General features: G+C 36.7%; 1 protein-coding gene across 3 annotated transcripts in view; it reads left to right on the forward strand.

Moving 5' to 3' along the window:
• IL15 (interleukin 15) overlaps positions 1 to 17564 on the forward strand; it is a gene marked incomplete at its 5' end in the record, with an annotated part of 90971 nt that extends 73407 nt beyond the window's left edge. For 2 of the 3 annotated variants that reach the window (XM_082463452.1, XM_082463454.1), the window contains 3 exons: positions 5026 to 5070; positions 7091 to 7228; positions 17146 to 17564. In XM_082463452.1, the coding sequence (XP_082319578.1) occupies positions 5026 to 5070; positions 7091 to 7228; positions 17146 to 17256 (294 nt within the window). In that variant the 3' untranslated portion in view covers positions 17257 to 17564. The remainder of the gene's footprint in view (positions 1 to 5025; positions 5071 to 7090; positions 7229 to 17145) is intronic. The other variant, XM_082463453.1, reaches the window with a different exon arrangement.
• Positions 17565 to 21931: the final 4367 nt, after the last annotated feature.

Raw genomic sequence — 21931 nt, forward strand, 5'->3', positions numbered from 1 at the left:
AATATGGGTTGTACTATTGTGTGGGCGATACAACAGGGAGCAGTGAGAGTCCCGGGTCAGCAGGTGTACCAAACCTTCCAAATTAGCACCACAAAGATTCTGAAAACTGAACCGTCCTTGGAATCACAGCATGCAAACATAGGTCAGAACCTCTATGCTAAGCCTACACAGGGTGGCTGCATGTTAAAACAGAAGATTTAAATAGGACCAGGGTCTCCTGACATAATAGCCCAAATACCAGAATACAATTGAAAAATCACTTTTCATACAAGAAGCAGGAAAAATCACAACTTGAATGAGAAGAGACTCAGAAACAGACTCTGAAACTGAGATGGATTAGATGTTGGAATTATTTGACAAGGATTTTAAAGCAGGTATTGTGAAGATGTGCCAGCAAGCAATTATGAATATCCTTGAAACAACTGAAAAAAACCCCCCAAAAAACAGAAAGTCTTAGCAAAGAAATACAATATGTAAAATGCACCAAATGGAAATTACGGAACTAAGAAACACAACAAGTAGACTATGAAACAAACTGGAGAGGCTCATTAGCAGAATGAATATGACAGAGGAAAGATAGTCAACTTGAGGATAGAATAATAGAAACAAAATAGACTGAAAAAAAAGCAAATAAAGCCTCAGGGATCTTTGGGGCAATAAAAGATCCAGCATTCCTAGCATTATCATCCTAGAAGGAGAGGAGAAAAAGAATACAAACCAAAGACAGAGACTGGCCAAATTGACAACAAAAGACAAACCAACTTTATGCTGTCTACGAGGAATTCACTTCAAATATACATGTATATACAAAAATATATACATATATAATATGTATATACAAATATATACATATATAATATGTATATACAAATATATACGTATATAATATGTATATATAATATATGCATATATAATATGTATATTATATACAAATATATACATATATAATATGTATATATTATATATACAAATATGTACATATATAATATGTATACATAATATATACACAAATATATACATATATAATATGTATATATGTAATATATATACAAATATATACATATATAATATGTATATATAATATATGCATATATAATATATGCATATATAATGTGTGTATATATAATATATGCATATATAATATGCATATAATATATACAAATATATACATATATAATATGCATATATTATATATACAAATATATACATATATAATATGTATATATAATATATACAAATATATACATATATAATATGTATATATAATATATACAAATATATACATATATAATATGTATACATAATATATACACAAATATATACATATATAATATGTATATATGTAATATATATACAAATATATACATATATAATATGTATATATATATATAATGACATAGGTAGGTTGAAATTAAAAGAAGAGAAACCCATGCTGTAGTGGGTTGAATAGTGTCCCTCCAAAATTCATGTCCACCTAGAACCTCAGAATGTATCCTTAGTTGGAAATGGGGTCTTTGCAAATATAATTAGTTAAGGTGAGGTTACAGTGGAGTGGGGTGGTCCCAAATCTAATGACTAGTGTCCTTATAAGAAGAGGACAGGACACATAGACACAGGGAAGAAGGCCGTATGAAAACCGAGGCAGCTAAAAGCCAAAGGAGATTGGAATGATACAGCCACTAGCCAAGGAAGGCCAAGGATCACCTGGAGCTGCGAAGGGTTTGGGAGCCATAAGGAAGGACAGTTCTCTAGAGCCTTCAGAGGGAACAGGCCTAACTGACTCCTTGGCTTTGAACTGTAAATGAATGAATCGTTTGAAGACACTTACTTTGTGATACCTTGCTACAGCAGCTCTAGGAAACTGAGGCACATGCACATAATAATTCACACAATAAGTTTAAAAATCAGAAGTGGCTATATTCATATCAGATAATGTAGACTTCACAGCAAATAAAATTACTAGAGTCACGAGAGACATTACATCATGGTAAAAGATGAGTCCACCAGGAAAACATAATGATCTTAAATGTGTACCTACCAAACAGCAGAGCTTCAAAATGTGAGAAGCAAAAACTAATAATAGAACTGAAAGGTGAAGCAGAGGAATCCATAAATATATTAATAGTTGACTTTAGTACCTCCTCAGTGACAAATAGAACTACTAGACAGAAAATCAGAAAGGATATAAAAGAACTGGATGACACAGTCAACCAACAATGTCTAATTTCCATAGAAAAACACTTCATCCCACAACAGTGAATAAACGTTTTTTTCAGGCACCACTCACCAAGACTGAACATATCCTGGGCCATAAAACAAACTTCAGCACATTTATCAGAACTGAAATCATGCAGAATATGTTATCCAGCCCCAGTGGAATCAAGTAGAAGTCAATTACATAAGTACAACAGGAAAATCTCCAAACACTTGGAAATTAAATGAGACACTTATAAACATTCCATGGGTCAAAGAGCAGGTCTCAAAGGATATTTAAAAATATAGAACTGAATGGAGACAAATAGGCAACATGGAAGTTTTGTGGGATTTAGCTAAAGCTTTACTTAGTGGGAAATTGATAAAACTAAATGATTACCTTAGACAAGAGGAAAGATCTCAGTTCACCAATCTAAATTACTGTCTCAAGAAGCTGGGAAAAGAGCAAAATAAGCCCAACACGTGCAGAAGGAAGGAAGTAATAAAAAGGAAGGAAGGAAGGAAGGAAATTGAAATCAGGAAAACTATAGACAAAAATCAACAAAACATAAAGCTCTTTGGGAAAAAAATCAATAAAGTCGATAAACCTTTAGAAAGCCTGACAAAGATAAAAGAGATGACACACACCATTAGTATCAGGACTGAAATTGGGGTCTTACTACAGAACCTACAACCATTAAAAGGATACTAAAGAAAAACTATGAACAACTTTATTCTCGTAAATTTGATAATTTGGAGGAAATGGACAATTTCCTTAAAAGCCACAAACTACCAAAATGTAACAAATGCAAGACCTGTTCAGTATCTGAAAATCAATCAATGTAATCCACTATACGAGTAGACTAAAGTAGGAAATCATATGATCATATCAATTGATGCAGAACAGACATTTTAAAAATGCAGCACCTCTTCAATGATAAACATGATAAACATTTCTCAGCAAACAAGGGATAAAGGAGAAGCTCCTTCAGTTTGTTACAGAGCATGTACAGAAAACCTAGAACTGACATTAGACATAATGGGGACTGATTGCTTTTCCCCTAAAATTGGGAACAAGGCAAGGATGTCTTTTCTTACCACTCTTATTCAACATAGTATTGAAACTGTAGCTCAATTGGCAAGGCAAGGAAAAAAGAAATAAAAGGCTAAGGCAAGAAAAATAAATAATAAGTATGCATATTAGAAAGGAAGAAATTATAAATCACCCTAAGTCTTTTTTGGAGAGAAAGTACCAATAAATGGCTGTATTTTATTTAGGGAATGCAAATTAAAGCCTCAATGACATATCACCTATATGAATATTTAAAATAAAAAAATATTGATAATACCAAATGCTGGCAAGGATGTGGAGAAACTGAATCATTTATATATTGCTGGTGAGAATGTAAAATTGTACAGCCACTCTAAAATAGTTTGGCTGTTTCTTATAAAACAAAACATGCATTTGCCATATGATCCACAGTTACACTCAAACATTTATATCAGAGACATGAAAATTTGCATTCACACAAAAGCATGCATATGAATGTTAATATAACTTTATTTATAATAGCTAAAAACTGGAAAGAACCCAAATGTCCTTCAACAGGTCAACAGTTAAGCTTTGGTACATTATATCAAACAATAATAGTGAGCAATAATAAGGAACAAATTACTGATACAACAAGTTGTGTGGATCTCCAGAGTATTATGCTGTGTGAAAAAAAGCCAGTGGGGTAAACAAACTGTAGTTCATCCGTACAATGGAATATTACTCAGTGATAAAAAGAAGTCAGCTGTTTAGCCATGAAAAGGTATGGAAGAACCTTAAAAGCATATTGCTAAGTGAAAGAAGCCAATCAAAACAGGCTACGTACTATATGATATGATACTATATGATTCCAACTATCTGACATTCTGGAAAAGGTTGGATACAATACAACAGGGGATAAGGGAAAGGGAAGGATAAAAAGGTGGAGCACAAGTGATATTTAGGGCAGTAGAACTATTTTGTATGATACTGTAATGATCAACGCATGTCATTATACATTTGTCAAAAACTATAGGTGTACAACACCAAGAGTGAACCCTAATGGAATCTGTGGACTTTAGTTGAAAATGTATCAATATTGACTCATCAATTGTAATAGATGTACCAAGCTAATGCAAGATGTTAATAATAGGGGAAACTTGGGAGGGGGCCAAGGGGCCGTATGGGAACTTTCTGTACTTTCTGCTCATGTTCTGTAAACCTACGACTGCTTAAAAAATAAACTCTATTGATTTTTTCAATAAGCCTATTTCAAAAGGTTATATGCTGTATAATTCCATTTGTATAACATTCTTGATATCATAGGAATGGAGAGCAGAGAAGTGGTTGCCAGGGATTAGACGGATGGTAGGGGGTGGGAGGAGCATATCTGGAGGAAGTTGATTTTGGCTATACAAGAGTAGCAGGAGGATTCTGTATCTTAACTGTGGTAGTGGTTACATGAATTTACACATCTGATGAAACGGCATGGAACTACACACACACGCACACACACTAGTGCACATAAAACTGGTAAAGTCTGAACAAACTGGGTGGATTGCACCCATGTCAATTTCCTGGTTGTGCTATTGTACTGTGTTATGCAGGACCTCAACACGGAGGAAACGGTGTAGGCGCACACGGGATTTGCCTGTATTTTCTCTTACAATTTCATATGAATCTAAGATTATCTCAAAATAAAGAATTTCACTGAAAAAAGTTTTAGTGTTTTCAGTAGGTTGTTCTCATTGTATCTAAAGCAGGAATAGTTTTTCATATTACCTAATTTTGTTTCCTTTCAGTCTATACATATGGATGCCACTTTATATACTGAAAGCAATGCTCATGTGAGTATAGTTTGTTTTCAATATTGCTATATTTTGCAATTTTCAAAGGTCTAAGAAGTATATTTTCATAAATTTACTGAACTGTGTATAGTTTAAAAATCTAACTTTTGGCATGTTCTTATGACATATGGTCAATGAATTTTATATGTAATTGTTGAGTTTATAGGACTTGGGGAGAAAGAGCTACATAGATGCTGTTTTCATTGTAGCATCATTGCCGAATCAAAACATAAAAAAGCTTTTCCCATCAATGTCAAACAATATATAGTATATATTTCTGTGATGCAATTAAATCATGATGCAATTAAATGCAAGAATCAAGTTAACTCAGGCAATTTAAAAGTATCCAATATATCAGTTGTTTCCAGTGCTGTAGCATATTATCACTTTTAATCATATTTTTTACAAACTGTTTAAATACATTCATGCTCTACATTTTGCCCGAATCTCTACAGTTGTCAAAAAGGGATTCTGACTGCTTACTCTCTATGTGAGAAAGAAAACAAACACAACCCACAAAGTCTATCAGAATTCAAAACAGATCTCGAACTTGTTTCACTAATATGCTGCTGACGTTGCCTTAGGCATATAGGATTTCAGTTGAGTTGCTAGTCCTTTCGCTCTGAATTGGCTACAAAAAACCAAGAAACAAATCCCTGACATCTTCACTTCGTGAAAAACAAACTGTGTTGTGTGCTTTCAGAACTGTGAGTCCTCTCTCTATTATTCCTTAAGTAGAATTTCTCTGCAGTAGAAGGTTTTGCCCTATCAAGACTTTCTAAGCGTTGGAAAGAAGCCACAGCCAGAAACTAGAAAGAACAGCTATCCATCATTCACTTGGATAGTGCTGCTGCGCTAGAAATTGTTTCCCTCTTTTGGCTTCAGCATGTCTTCCACTTTTCCTTGCATTTTCTTCAAAGTAGAAAGCAGTCAGTTAACCACCAGCACTCCGAATCCTGAGATGGCTTTTTTTGTAAGAAGATAATGTCGCTTTCTACTTGTAGAAAGTAGTTGAGATTGAAATTTAGATTTAAACCCTGACTCAGCCACTTCCAAGCTTTGTTACCTTGGAAGACACTAAATATTTCTGAACCTCAGTTTTATTATTTATTTTATTTTATTTATTATTTAGTTTTATTATCGACATGGTGACAGCCTTTCCCCTTTCAATCCGGAGAAGCTACTGTGGGGGAATAAGGAATATTGCCAGTCCCAGGCACGGGGCTGTCATCCTTCCTTCCTTCCTTCTTCCTTCCTTCCTTCCTTCTTCCTTCCTTCCTTCCTTCCTTCCGTAAGCACCTGTTAAGTGCCTGCAGAGTCCCAGGCACTATGCATGGCACTGAGAACAGGAACTCAGACACGTCGTGGTCAAATTCCCACATGCTCATTAAATGCTTCTTTTGTTTGAAGCTTAAGTTTTTGTTAAAGTTATCCTCTTGGGATATGTATTTTTGTGGGACCTGAAAGGTACCGTTCTGATATGGCCAGCCTGTGAATAGACCATACTCCTGCTTTGATTTTTCTAAGAAATTTCTTGGAATCACGTCTGCCCCTGGAACTTTGGAACTTGCAGAAATAGTATGATTAGCAACCACCACTGTTTAAAATGTTAACAATATGATCTGATTCTAAGAAATTCTTCCATATGCACCATCTCTATTAATGTCCTGAGAGTCTCAGGTCAGTATTATCTGCCCTTTACACAGAGGAAATGTGCTTAGTGAGGAAAAAGTGGCCTATTATTTCCACGTTTTCTAGTTTTAGGTTCTTTCTTCTATATAGTATCACCATCCTTCCTGTTTTGTTCTCAGTTTGTTTTGGTTTTGATTTCAAAGCCAAAAGAGAAGAAAAAAAATCAAGCTGCTTCCTATGTAAAACTTTTTAGGGGTATCGTGTTTCTTTATAAAATAGCTGGATTGACTTTTTAAAACATCAAAATTACATCTGTGTGAAACTGAATGATGGGGAAATAATTGTCTTTTTTCTTCTTTTTCAAAATGGTTCTTTGTATCTCTTCTAGCCCAGTTGCAAAGTAACAGCGATGAAATGCTTTCTCCTGGAGTTACATGTCATTATGCATGAGTCCAGAAATTCAGACATTAACGATACGGTAGAAAACCTTATCATCCTAGCAAACAGCAGTTTATCTTCCACTGAGGTGAGTTATCCAATAGTTATGCAGAGCTACATCGGATGCTCTTGGCTTGATTGGGAGAAATCATTAGCTGGATGGGATGTAATGGACAAGGAGACCCTCTGAAGGGGCACTTGGGAAAGTGAGTTAATTCCAGTGGAGTGGTAACCAGAAGCAGCACTGTCACTAGTGTGCACACACTCCTAAACTGTTTATTGATTTATTCATTCAACAAACATTGACTGCATGCTCTAGGCCGTGTGCTTCAGTGCTGGAATGACAAGGGCGAACCAGACAGTCAGGTCACTGACCTCAAGGTGTCGATCACTAGGTGCAGTGGATAGACATTAATCTAATCACATAATTGCTGAGCATCCGTAGTAGTAATCCACATTTACTTGGGTTATTACTCTGTGCCAGATACTGTTCTTCAAGGGTTAGATGGTAATTCGTTGAATTCTCGCAATCAATCTGTGAGATAGTTGTCACCGTTTCTGTTTAAGGTTGAAGGAATTGGGGCTCTGGGGGCTTGAATCTCTTCCTCCAATTCACACAGCTAGTAAAATGGGGAGCCAGGAGTCCCTGAGCAGTTTCACTCCAGAGTCTGCCTTCTTATCTACTCAAAGAATAAATGCTGCAAAAGGATAATAATAAAAATATTAATAACTGGAGTATAATTTAGACCATTCCAGGCAACAGGAGCAATATAGGCCTCCGGGAGAGCAAATACCAGGGACCCCCTGGGGCATTGGCTATGCAAAGGCCCTACAAAGGATTATGGCTTTCAGGGCAAAACACTAGTGGCCAAAGAAAAGTGAATAGAAAAAGTTTTATAAACCAAAAAGGCATAATCATAATTCGTTCATTTCACAAATACTTTTTGGGCCCCATTGTAGGCCCTCAAGATAACAGAAGTGAAAAAACACACATAGTTCCTGCTCTTACGGAAGGAAGAAGCATACAGAAATCAACCAATAAGCAAATGAATAATAAGTCAGGTGTTTATTAAGTGGAAGGGCAAAGAAAAAAGAGGCAGGTAAGGCGACTGGGAATCTACTTTAGAGAAGGTTTACCTACTCAGCTGACATTTGGCAAAGACGTGAGAGGGAAAGAGCTTTAAGGATGCCAGGGAAAGTATGTTCATGCAGAGGCAACTGAAAGCAGACACCCCGAGCTAGTGTGGCTGGACACCTTGGATTTTCCCTAAAAGTGCCAGGTGCTTCAATGTCACTGTGTCAGTGACGTTACCTCTTTATAACCACAGCCACTCCCCCACCTCAGCACGCCCCACCCCCTTCTCTGTATGTCCCTCTGTCTTAAATACTACATATCTTACTTGATGGATATTGTCTGTTTTTTCCTACTAGAATGGCAGCTTCAGAAGGGGAGGGTTTTTTGTGTGTTTGTTTGTGTTCGTGCTGTATCCCAACTCCCAGAACAATGCTTGGCATGTACTAGATTCTCGATCTATTTCTGAAATGAATATATTAATGTTTAAAATACTCTTGTGATATGTTATTTCTCTGTTATTGGTGGAAAGACTGACCCATGCAACAGACAACTCACAGCAATGTCTATGGGGAACACTTTAATGTGCATTTTTATAGTCACCCTCATCATGACATAGTGTGGTCGGACTGCACAGCCAGAAGACCTGGATGCAGAGCATTTCATTGATTATGTCAAATGAGATGAGTCATTTAATATCTCTGCCTTCCTAGCTGATATAATTATTTTCAGGATCAAATAGGACAGCACAATATGGAATATGATAGCGCCTAGCGTAGAGTATGTGCTTGATAAACATTGGTGAATCTGAATTTTAAATGCTTAATGGATGGAAAATCTAATTTTGAATTTTGCTGGTGAAGCTTTCATGGTTCAGATGATCCCTGAAAAGTTTAATTTTAATCGCTACATTTGCAATATTCTAGTTATTCATGAAACTCTGTTTATTTTTTTTTGTTATTTTTTTTAACATCTTTATTGGAGTATAATTGCTTTACAATGGTGTGTTAGTTTCTGCTTTATAACAAAGTGAATCAGCTATACATAAACATATATCCCCATATCCCCTCCCTCTTGTGTCTCCCTCCCACTCTCCCTATCCCACCGCTCTAGGTGGTCACAAAGCACCGAGCTGATCTCCCTGTGCTATGTGGCTGCTTCCCACTAGCTATCTATTTTACAGCTGGCCACTTTCTCACTTCATCCCAGCTTACCCTTCCCACTCCCTGTGTCCTCAAGTCCATTCTCTACATCTGTGTCTTTATTCCTGCCCTGCCCCTAGGTTCTTCAGAACCAATTTTTTTTTTTTTTTTAGATTCCATGTATATATGTTAGCATATGATATTTGTTTTTCTCTTTCTTACTTACTTCACTCTGTATGACAGAGTCTAGGTCCATCTACCTCACTGCAAATAACTCAATTTTGTTTCTTTTCATGGCTGAGTAATATTCCATTGTATATATGGGCCACATCTTCTTTATCCATTCATCTGTCGATGGACACTTAGATTGCTTCCATGTCCTGGTTATTGTAAATAGTGCTGCAATGAACATTGTGGTACATGACTCCTTTTGAATTATGATTTTCTCAGGGTATATGCTCAGTAGTGGGATTGCTGGGTCATATGGTAGTTCTGATTTTTAAGGAACCTCCATACTGTTCTCCATAGTGGCTGTATCAATTTACATCCCCCCCAAGTGCAAGAGGGTTCCGTTTAACCACACCCTCTCCAGCATTTATTGTTTGTAGATTTTTTGATGATGGCAATAATGACTGGTGTGAGGTGACACCTCATTGCAGTTTTGATTTGCATTTCTCTAATGATTAGTGATATTGAGAATCCTTTCAGGTGTTTGTTGGCAATCTGTATATTTTCTTTGGAGAAATGTCTATTTAGGTCTTCTGCCCATTTTTGGATTACATTGATTGTTTTTTTGATATTGAACAGCATCAGCTGCTTGTAAATTTTGGAGATTAATCCTTTGTCAGTTGTTTCATTTGCAAACATTTTTTCCCATTCTGAGGATTGTCTTTTCATCTTGTTTATGTTTTCCATTGCTGTGCAAAAGCTTTTAAGTTTCATTAGGTCCCATTTTTTTATTTTTGTTTTTATTTACATTTCTCTTGAAAGTGGGTCAAAAAGGATCTTGCTGTGATTTATGTCATAGAGTGTTATGCCTATGCTTTGCTCTAGCTGTCCAGTTTTCCCAGCACCACTTATTGAAGATACTGTCTTTTCTCCATTGTATATTCTTGCCTCCTTTATCAAAAATAGGGTTACCATATGTGCGTGGGTTTATCTCTGTGGTTTCTATCCTGTTCCATTGATCTATATTTCTGTTTTTGTGTCAGTACCATACTGTCTTGATTACTGTAGCTTTGTAGTATAGTCTAAAGTCCGGAGCCTGATTCCTCCAGCTCTGTTTTTCTTTCTCTAGATTGCTTTGGCTATTCAGGGTCTTTTGTGTTTCCAAAAAATTGTGAAATTTTTTGTTCTAGTTCTGTGAAAAATTCCATTGGTAGTTTTATAGGGATGGCATTGAATCTGTAGATTGCTTTGGGTAGTATAGTCATTTTCACAATGTTGATTCTTCCCATCCAAGAGCATGGTATAACTTTCCATCTGTTTGTATCATCTTTAATTTCTTTCCTCATAGTTTTCTGGGTACAGGTCTTTTGTCTCCTTAGGTAAGTTTATTCCTAGGTATTTTATTCTTTTTGTTGCAATGATAAATAGGCGTGTTTTCTTAATTTCTCTCTCAGATTTTTCACCATTACTGTATAGGAATGAAAGAGATTTCTGTGCATTAATTTTGTATCCTGCTACTTTACCAGATTCATTGATTAGCTCTAGTAGTCTTCTGGTAGCATCTTTAGGATTCTCTATGTATAGTATCATGCCATCTGCAAACAGTGACAGCTTTACTTCTTCTTTTCTGATTTGGACTCCTTTTATTTCTTTTTCTTCTGTGATTCCTGAGGCTAAAACTTCCAAAACTATGTTGAATAATAGTGGTCAGAGTGGACAACCTTGTCTTGTTCCTGATCTGAGAGGAAATGGTTTCAGTTTTTCACCATTAAGAACAATGTTGGCTGTGGGTTTGTCATATATGGCCTTTATTATGTTGAGGTAAGTTCTCTCTATGACTTCTTTCTGCAGGGTTTTTATCATAAATGGGTGTTGAATTTTGTCTAAAGCTTTTTCTGCATCTATGAGATGATCATATGGTTTTTATTCTTCAGTTTGTTAATATGGCGTATCACATTGATTGATTTGCGTATATTGAAGAATCCTTCCATTCCTGGGTAAACCCCAATGGATCATGGTGTATGATACTTTTAATGTGCTATTGGATTTTGTTTGCTAGTATTTTGTTGAGGATTTTTGCATCTATGTTCATCAGTGATATTGGCCTGTATTTCTCTTTCTTTGTGACATATTTGTCTGGTTTTGGTATCAGGGTGATGGTGGCCTCATAGAATGAGTTTGGGAGTGTTCCTCCCTCTGCTATATTTTGGAAGAGTTTGATAAGGATAGGTGTTAACTCTTCTCTAAATGTTTGATAGAATTTGCCTGTGAAGCCATCTGGTCCTGGGCTTTTGTTTGTTGGAAGATTTTTAATCACAGTCTCAATTTCAGTGCTTGGAATTGGTCAGTTTATATTTTCTATTTCTTCCTGATTCAGTCTCAGAAGGTTGTGCTTTTCTAAGAATTTGTCCATTTCTTCCAGATTGTCCATTTTGTTGGCACATAGTTGCTAGTAGTAATCTCTCATGACCCTTTGTATTTCTGCAGTGTCAGCTGTTACTTCTCCTTTTTCATTTCTAATTCTATTGGTTTGAGTCTTATCCTTTTCTATCTTGATGAGTCTGGCTAATGATTTATCAATTTTGTTTATCTTCTCGAAGAACCAGCTTTTAGTTTTATTGATCTTTGCTATTGTTCCCTTCATTTCTTTTTCATTTATTTGTGATCTGATCTTTATGATTTCTTTCCTTCTGCTAACTTTGGGATTTTTTGTTCTTCTTTCTAATTGCTTTAGGTTTAAGATTAGCTTGTTTATTTGAGGTTTTTCTTGTTCCTTGAGGTAGGATTGTATTGCTGTAAACTTCCCTCTTAGAGCTGCTTTTGCTGCATCCCATCAGTTTTGAGTCATCGTGTTTTCATTGTCATTTCTTTCTAGGTATTTTTTGATTTCCTCTTTGAGTTCTACAGTGATCTTTTGGTTATTTAGTAGTGTATTGTTTAGCCACCATTTGTTTGTATTTTTTATAGATTTTTTTTTCCTGTAATTGAAATCAAGACTCACAGCGTTGTGTTTGGAAAAGATACTTGATACAATTTCCATTTTCTTAAATTTACCAAGGCTTGATTTATGACCCAATATGTGATCTATCCTGGAGAATGTTCGATGAGCACTTGAGAAGAAAGTGTATTCTGTTGTTTTTGGATGGAATGTCCTATAAATATCAATTAAGTCCACCTTGTTTAATGTATCATTTAAAGCTTGTGTTCCCTTATTTATTTTCATTTTGGATGATCTGTCCATTGGTGAAAGTGGGGTGTTAGGCCTCCTACTATGATTGTGTTACTATCGATTTCCTCTTTTATGGCTGTTAGCATTTGCCTTATGTATCGAGGTGCTCCTGTGTTCGGTGCATAAATATTTACAATTGTTATATCTTCTTCTTGGATTGATCTGTTGATCATTATGTAGTGTCCTTCTTTGTCTCTTTTCATAGTCTTTATTTTAAAGTCTATTTTGTCTGATATGAGAATTGCTACTCCCTCTTTCTTTTGATTTCCATTTGCATGAAATATGTTTTTCCATCCCCTCACTTTCAGTCTGTATGTGTCCCTAGGTCTGAAGTGGGTCTCTTGTAGACAGCCTATATACAGGTCTTGCTTTTGTATTCATTCAGCCAGTCTGTGTCTTTTGGTTGGAGCATTTAATCCATTTACATTTAAGGTAGTTATCGATATGTATGTTCCTATTACCATTTTCTTAATTGTTTGGGTTTGTTATTGTAGGTCTTTTCCTTCTCTTGTGTTTCCTGCATACAGAAGTTCCTTTAGCATTTGTTGTAAAGCTGGTTGATGGTGCTGAATTCTCTTAGCTTTTGCTTGTCTGTAAAGGTTTTAATTTCTCCGTCGAATCTGAATGAGATCCTTGCTGCATAGATTAATCTTGGTTGTAAATTTTTCCCTTTCATCACTTTAAATATGTCCTGACACTCCCTTCTGGCTCGCAGAGTTTCTGCTGAAACATGAGCTCTTAACCTTATTGGGATTCCCTTGTATGTTATTTGTTGTTTTTCCCTTGCTGCTTTTAATATTTTTTCTTTGTATTTAACTTTTGATAGTTTGATTAATATGTGTGTTGGTGTGTTTCTCCTTGGATTTATCCTGTATCGGACTTCTGTGCTTCCTGGACTTGATTAACTATTTCCTTTTCCATATTAGGGAAATTTTCAACTATAATCTCTTCAAATATTTTCTCAGTCCCTTTCGTTTTCTCTTCTTCTTCTGGGACCCCTTTGATTCGAATGTTGGTGCGTTTAATGTTGTCCCAGAGGTCTCTGAGACTGTCCTCAGTTCTTTTCATTCTTTTTTCTTTATTCTGCTCTGCGGTAGTTATTTCCACTATTTTATCTTCCAGGTCACTTATCTGTTCTTCTGCCTCAGTTATTCTGCTATTGATTCCTTCTAGAGAATTTTTAATTTCATTTATTGTGTTGTTCATCATTGTTTGCTCTTTAGTTCTTCTAGGTCCTTGTTAGACGTTTCTTGTATTTTCTCCATTCTATTTCCTAGATTTTGGATCATCTTTACTATCATTACTCTGAATTCTTTTTCAGGTAGACTGCTTCTTTCCTCTTCATTTGTTTGGTCTGGTGGGTTTTTATCTTGCTCCTTCATCTGTTGTGTGTTTCTCTGTCTTCTCATTTTGCTTAACTTACTGTGTCTGTGGTCTCCTTTTTGCAGGCTCCAGGTTTGTAGTTCCTGTGGTTTTTGGTGTCTGCCCCCCGTGCATAAGGTTGATTCAGTGGGTTTTGTAGGCTTCCTGGTGGAGAGGACTGCTACCTGTGTTCTGGTAGATGAGGCTGTATCTTGTCTTTCTGGTGGGCAGGACAGCACCCAGTGGTGTGTTTTGTGGTGTTTGTGACCTTATTATTATTTTAGGCAGCCTCTCTGCTAATGGGTGGGGTTGTGTTCCTGTCTTGCTAGTTGTTTGGCACAGGGTGTCCAGCACTGTAGCTTGCTGGTCATTGAGTGGAGCTGGGTCTTATTGTTGAGATGGAGATCTCTTGGAGAGCTTTCGCTGTTTGATATTACATGGAGCTGGGAGGTCTTTGGTGGACCAGTGTCCTGAACTCAGCCCTCCCACCTCAGAGGCACAGGCCTGACCGCTGTCTGGAGCACGAAGAACCTGTCAGCCACATGGCTCAGAAGAAGAGGGAGAAAAAAAGAAAGAAAGAAAAATAAAATAAAATATAAAGTTATTTAAAAAAATAAAATAAATTATTAAAAATAAAAAATTGAAAAGTAATTTAAAAAAGAAAGAAAGAAAGAAGAGAGGTACCAAACCAATAAACAAACCCACCAATGATAACAAGCACTAAAAACTATACTAAAATAAACCAAAAACCAAAAAACCGGAGAGACAGAACCCTAGGACAAATGGTAAAAGCAAAAGTATACAGACAAAATCACACAAAGAAACATACACATACACACTCACAAAAAGAGAAAAACGAAAAAATATATATATATATTAAAAAAAAGGAAGAGAGCAACCAAATCAATAAAGAAATCTACCAATGATAATAAACTCTAAATACTAAACTAAGATAAACTTAAAACCAGAAACAAATTAGATGCAGAAAGCAAACCTCAAGTCTACAGTTGCTCCCAACGTCCACCACCGCAATTTTGGGATGATTCGTTGTCTATTCAGGTATTCCACAGATGCAGGCACATCAAGGTGATTGTGGAGACTTAATCTGCTGCTCCTGAGGCCGCTGGGAGAAATTTCCCTTTTTCTTCTTTGTTCGCACAACTCCTGGGGTTCAGCTTTGGATTTGGACCCGCGTCTGCGTGTAGGTCGCCTGAGGGCGTCTGTTCTTTGCTCAGACAGGGTGGGGTTAAAGGAGCAGCTGATTAGGGGGCTCTGGCTCACTCAGGCCGGGGGGAGGGAGGGGTATGGAATGTGGGGTGAGCCTGCAGCGGCAGAGGCCTTTGTGATGTTGTAACAGCCTGAGGTGTGCCATGTGTTCTCCCGGGGAAGTTGTCCCTGGATCACGGGACCCTGGCAGTGGCGGGCTGCACAGGCTCACAGGAAGGGAGGTGTGGAGAGTGACCTGTGCTTGCACACAGGCTTCTTGGTGGCGGCAGCAGCAGCCTTAATGTCTCATGCCCGTCTCTGGTGTCCCCGCTGATAGCCCCGGCTCGCGCCCATCTCTGGAGCTCGTTTAGGCAGTGCTCTGAATCTCCTCTTCTTGCGCACCTCGAAAGAATGGTCCCTTGCCTCTTAGGCAGTTCCAGAGTTTTTCCCAGACTCCCTCCTGGCTAGCTGTGGTGCACTAGCCCCCTTCAGGCTGTGTTCACGCAGCCAACCCCAGTCCTCTCCCTCGGGTCTGATCTCTCAAGCCCGAGCCTCAGCTCCCAGCCCCCACCTGCCCTGGCGGGTGAGCAGACAAGCCTCTCGGGCTGGTGAGTGCTGGTCAGCACCGATCCTCTGTGTGGCAGTTTCTCCGCTTTGCCCTCCGCACCCCTGTGGCTGCGCTCTCCTCCATGGCTCTGATGCTTCCCCCCGTCACCCCCCATTTCCACCAGTGAAGAGACTTCCTACTGTTTGGAAACTTTTCCTCCTTCACAGCTCCTTCCCAGAGGTGCAGGTCCCGTCCCTATTCTTTTGTCTCTGTTTTTTCTTTTTTCTTTTGCCCTACCCATGTACGTGGGGAGTTTCTTGCCTTTTGGGAAGTCTGAGGTGTTCTGCCAGCGTTCAGTAGGTGTTCTGTAGGAGCTGTTCCACATGTAGATGTATTTCTGATGTATTTGTGGAGAGGAAGGTGATCTCCATATCTTATTCCTCCGCCATCTTGAAGGTCTCTCTGAAACTGTTTAAATTACTATAATTTGTGGTATTCTTCGAAATAGTTGAATTCAGCCAATAATAATTGGGTGAATATTATGTGCCAGGCCCTATGCTAAATGCTAAGGGAGCAAAAATACATAGCCTTGCCTGTCCTGAAAAAGCCTAGAGAATAGTGGTATGCAAAGCATAAAGCTCCATAATATCAATATAATACATGATGCGATATGAGAGAGAGTCTAAACAAGGGGTTCTGAGAATGTAGAGAAGGGACATTTAGTGCAGCCCCAGGAGCTCAGAGGTTCAGAAAAGCCTTCCTAATGGAAACAGCGCCTGAGTGATCTTAAGTGTGAGTGGTAGTAGCTAAAATAGAAGTGTGGAACAGGCAGAGAGAAAAGCAAAGACAGCAAGGCACCTAACAGCCTGATGTATATATGGGAGCTAAAGGCATGAGCCCAGTGTTCCTAGGGCATATCTTTGAGCTGTGGAAAACGTGAAAGAAATAGGTAAGGAACCGCTCAAGGAGGGCCTGCATGCCATGCAGGGAAGCATGGACTTCCTGCTGGGGTAGATGACCAGAAACTACTGAAGGACTCTAAGCAGAAGTTCATGGTTCAATAGATTATTTTTTTTTCAATTTTTTTTTCATTGTCCTTAATTCACTCTAGGAAAAATCAGCCCTTATCAAATCTCCCATAGTTCTTCCTAATATGATAATTCCTAATCTGCCAAGGAATTTATGTCTCAAGACTTCACCATATGGTTCAAATGATATGATACTCGCAGGAAAGTCATATTTTAGACTTTCCAATCTAATCCTTTCTTTTTATTTGCAGTATAAAACTGAATCGGGATGCAAAGAATGTGAGGAGCTGGAGGAAAAAAGTATTAAAGAATTTTTGAAGAGTTTTGTACATATTGTGCAAATGTTCATCAACCCTTCTTGATTGCAGCTGATCCTTTTCAGCATTTCTGTTATTAACAAGCAGCTCCCTGCTGCTTAGAGGCAACAACAAAACACTCAGCATTTCAAATGTGCTGCCAAAATAAATTCTTCTGGCAAGAGGATGATCGGGATCTTTGATCAGATGAACTCACAGAAATGAAGGCCAAACAATGGCATTGAGTACGATGGTGTCTATGAACGAAGGACTTATTTTATTCATTTATTTTTAATTTATTATTGAGATTGTACATATTTGTAGCATAATGTAAAATGTTGAATAAAATTGTGTACATATTTTATCTTTTGAAATTGCAGTGATATTTTATGTCATAAGAAAATAGAGGGTGTTTGGTTCAAGGGTGATAGTCAAATTATTTAACAGCCACTGGGGCTGGGTACCACTGCTGTAGGTAAAGAGGATGACCCAACCAATGCAGAAATTGACTACCAGCCTTCCTTTACTTCTCCTTTAGGTGTAGCACTTGGAGGGAGAATTGACTACCAATGAGAAAGGAGGAACTAGGTGTGAAACCAGTAATTCCGTTATTGATATATAAGGCACTAGTCATGAGAGAGAGAATTTGCAAGTACCTGGCATGGAATGTGCATCAGTCCATCTCAGGTGGGGATGGCAATAATAAACCTTCACTGATCTGTGTATCAAAAACTGATGATTGCACTGGTGTTTATATTTCATGCTTCCCCAAGTACAGGTATTTTATTTTTCCACATTGTATTTGCCATGTTTGTATAATAAAAAAAGTGCTGATGAGTTAAAGTCAACATGATCTGGCATAAAATAATTGTTTCTATTATTTTTTAGTATACTGTCTAAAATTTTCAAACTCTTTTCAAATGGAACTGACTGAAATGAAATATTCTCATTTCATCACAAATTTCTTTCCCCCAGTTCACTTCTGGCAGTCTTTACTGAGAGACTAAGTGGCAGGAATTGATCTCCTAAGAACTGGATTTCTTTCCATTTCACAGTGCAAACCATTTCTCTATTGAAACATTCTTTTGTAGTCCAGTGCCCCATCCAGGCTCATGTATCTCATTCTTTTAGCCAATGTATGCTTAAAATTTTCTTTCAAGATAGTTTTAGAGAAATCTGTATTCCATTTCACTTCCAAAGAGTCCTGTGTTAGCTCTCAGTTTGTTTTCTGTTCTCAGTCCAGACAAATAGTATTTGGCAGCCATTGGGATTGTACCAGTTTTTTAAATTTCATCTGAAATGGATTTTTTTGACAATGCAATTGTTTTGTTTATGGTATCAGAAGGTACTAAGCAGAAATTTTAAAAATTAAAATACAGATTTTTTGATAATTATTCAATTAGAGGTCAAGTTATTGTAATATGTCAAGAAAATTTTACTATGTGCATTAAACCCAAATACATTACAGGAATTCTGTTTTTAGTTTAATCTTTCTAGATGCAAATAATAATGTCTAAAACATGACAGTTTATTTCTCTGAGATAAAAATAGTCTAGATGGAATGATGGCATTTGTAAAACACAGTCATGAGCATGCTTCTACTCTTATTTTGGTTCTTGTGGTACAACATTTTGGTCTGTGACTTGGATAAAGATAGAAAGTGTGCTTATCAAATTTATGGAATATGTAAATTATGTAACAGAATGAAAATTTACAATTCCCTCAGACTAGAAGGAAGTGCCAGTGTAACAAGATGAAAATTAACAAGGATATACGAAGAGTTCTGTACTTGGCCACAATAATGAACTGCAAGAGTAAAGAATAAGGAAGATGCAGCTGGATTCAGCAAAAAAATATTTTAGGGTTTTTATGCACTAGTAACTCAGTGTAAGTTGACAGTTTGATATGACTATTAAAAAGGCAATTGCAATTGTTGGCTACTTTCATAAATATATTACTTAGGTCAGTATTTTTAAAGTGTGACCAATGGCATCAAAATCACCAGGAAGCTTTTTTGTTTGTTTTTTGTCTTTTACAGTATTGAGAAATAATTGGAATATATCACTGTATACGTTTAAGATGTAGAGCATGAGGTTTGATTTACATATATTGTGAAATGATTAACAAAATAAGCTTGGCTAACATCATCTCATATAGATACAATAAAAAGAAAAGAAAGAAAAAAGAAAACAGGAAAAAAAAAATTCTCCTTAAGATGAGAACTTAAAGAATTTACTCTCTGGGACTTCCCTGGTGGTACAGTGGTTAAGAATCCACCTGCCAATGCAGGGGACACGAGCTCGAGCCCTGGTCCAGGAAAATCCCACGTGCCGCGGAGCATCTAAGCCCATGCACCACAACTACTGAGCCTGCGCTCTAGAGCCCATGAGCCACAGATACTGAGCCAGCATGCCACAACTACCGTGCCCACGTGCCTAGAGCCTGTGCTCTGCAACAAGAGAAGCCACCACGATGAGAAGCCTGCACACTGTAACAAAGTCGCCCCCGCTCTCCACAACTAGAGAAAGCCCGCACGCGGCAACGAAGACCCAACGCAGCCAAAAATAAGTAAATAAATTTATTTTTTTAAAAAAGGAATTTACTCTCTCAACAACTTTCCTATAAATCATAGGGCAGTGTTAGCTAGAGTCATCATGTTGTACATTACATCCCTAGCACTTATTTATCTCGTCACTAGAAGTTTGTACCTTTTGACCATCTTCATCTCTTTTTTTTAAATGAGTTGTTTCTTTTTAAGATTTCACATAAAAGTGAGATCATACAGTATTTGTCTTTCTCTGACTTATTTCACTTAGCATAATGCTTTTAGGTTCCATCCATGTTGTCACAAATGGTGAAATGTCCTCATTTTTTATGGCTAAATAATATTCCACAGGATACGTGTGTGTGTGTGTGTGTGTGTGTGTGTATACACATACATATATATGCCTCAACTTCTTTATCCATTAATCCATAGATGAACACTTAGGTTGTTTCCATATCTTGGCTGTTGTAAATAATGCTTCTGTGAACCTAGGGGTACAGATATATTTTCAAGTTAGTGTTTTTGTTTCCTTTGTATATATTCCCAGAAGCAGAATTGCTGGATCATATATATGGTAGTTCTATTTTTAATTTTTTGAGGAACTTCCATACTGTTCTCCATAGTGGCTGCACCATTTTACAATCCCACCATCTGTGCACAGGGTCCCCTTTTCTCCATATCCTCACCAACACTTGATATTTGTTGTCTTTTTGACACTAGTCATTCTAATAGGTGTGGGATAACTTCTCATGGTTTTGATTTGCATATCCCTGATGGTTAGTGATGTTGAGCATCTTTCCATGTATCTGTTGGTTTTGTACATCTTCTTTGGAGAAATGTTTATCAGGTCCTTTGCCCATTTATTAATTTTTTTTTAATTGAGTTGTGTGAGTTCTTTGTTTATTTTGGATATCCACCCTGTTTCAGATATATAGTTTGCAAATATTTTTTCCCATTCTATAGATTGCCTTCTCAGTTTGCTGGTGGTTTCTTTTGCTGTGCAGATGCTTTTTAGTTAGATGTAGTCCCACTTATTTATTTTTGATTTTTGTTGCTTGTGCATTAGATGTCATGTTCAAAAAATCATTATCAAGACCCATGTAAAGGATTTTTATTCCTATGTTTCCTTCTAGAAGTTTCATGATTTCAGAAATTACATTTAAGTCCTTAATTCATTTTATTTAATTTTTGTGAGTGGTGTTAAGATATGGGTCCAGTTTCATTCTTTTACATGTGAATATCCAGCTATCCCAGCACAATTTATTGAAAAGAACTTATTTTCTCCAATAAGTATTCTCAACTCCCTTGTCAAATATTAGTTGGCTATATATGCTTGGTCTTATTTCTGGGCTCTCAATTCTGTTTCTTTGGTCTATTGTCTGTTTTTATGCCAGTACTATACTATTTTGGTTACTATAGCTTTATAGTTTAGCTTGCCTCCTTATTTGTTCTTCTTTCTCTGGATTTCTTTGGCTGTTTGGGGTGTTTTGTGGTTCCATATAAATTTCCGGAGTGCTTTTTCTACGTCTGTAAAAAGGGCCATTGAAATCTTGATAGGGATTGTATTGAATCTATAGATGGCTTTTTGTAGCATTGACATTTTAACAATATTTATTCTTCCAATCCATGAATATGGGATAATTTTCCATTATTTGTTTTTTCTTCAATTTCTTTCATCAATGTCTAATAGTTTATAGAGTACTTTAACCTCTTTAGCTGTATTTATTCCTAAGTGTTTTACTGTTTTTGCTGTTATTGTAAATGAGATTGATTTCCTTATTTCTTTTTCAGAAATTTAGTGTATAGAAACGCTACTGATTTATTAAGTCTATTCTTTATTGATATATTAAAAGTTCAATGTATGCTGTTCAGCTTAATAAACTGGATTGGTTATATTTCCCAAACAGTTTAAAAAGAATTCTCTACATACAGAAAAGGAAAAAATTTCAATTCATATATAAACTACTATCCTAAAATTAAAACTAAGTAGAATTTAGATGTGAACATGACAAGAAATGGTACCAAAAATATGTGAAAACACATTTTTATGATATTAAACTAATGTTTTCTCTTCGAAAATTTCCATTGAAAATAAGGAAGGGTGAGCTTGTGTCTTTTGTAGAAATTTATTATATGATTTATTAAATTATATTAAGCTCCTGCAAGAAATGACACATATGAGATGACTATTTATTT

Source organism: Balaenoptera physalus, assembly GCF_965194825.1.
Source record: "Balaenoptera physalus genome assembly, chromosome: 5".
NCBI lineage: Eukaryota > Metazoa > Chordata > Mammalia > Artiodactyla > Balaenopteridae > Balaenoptera > Balaenoptera physalus.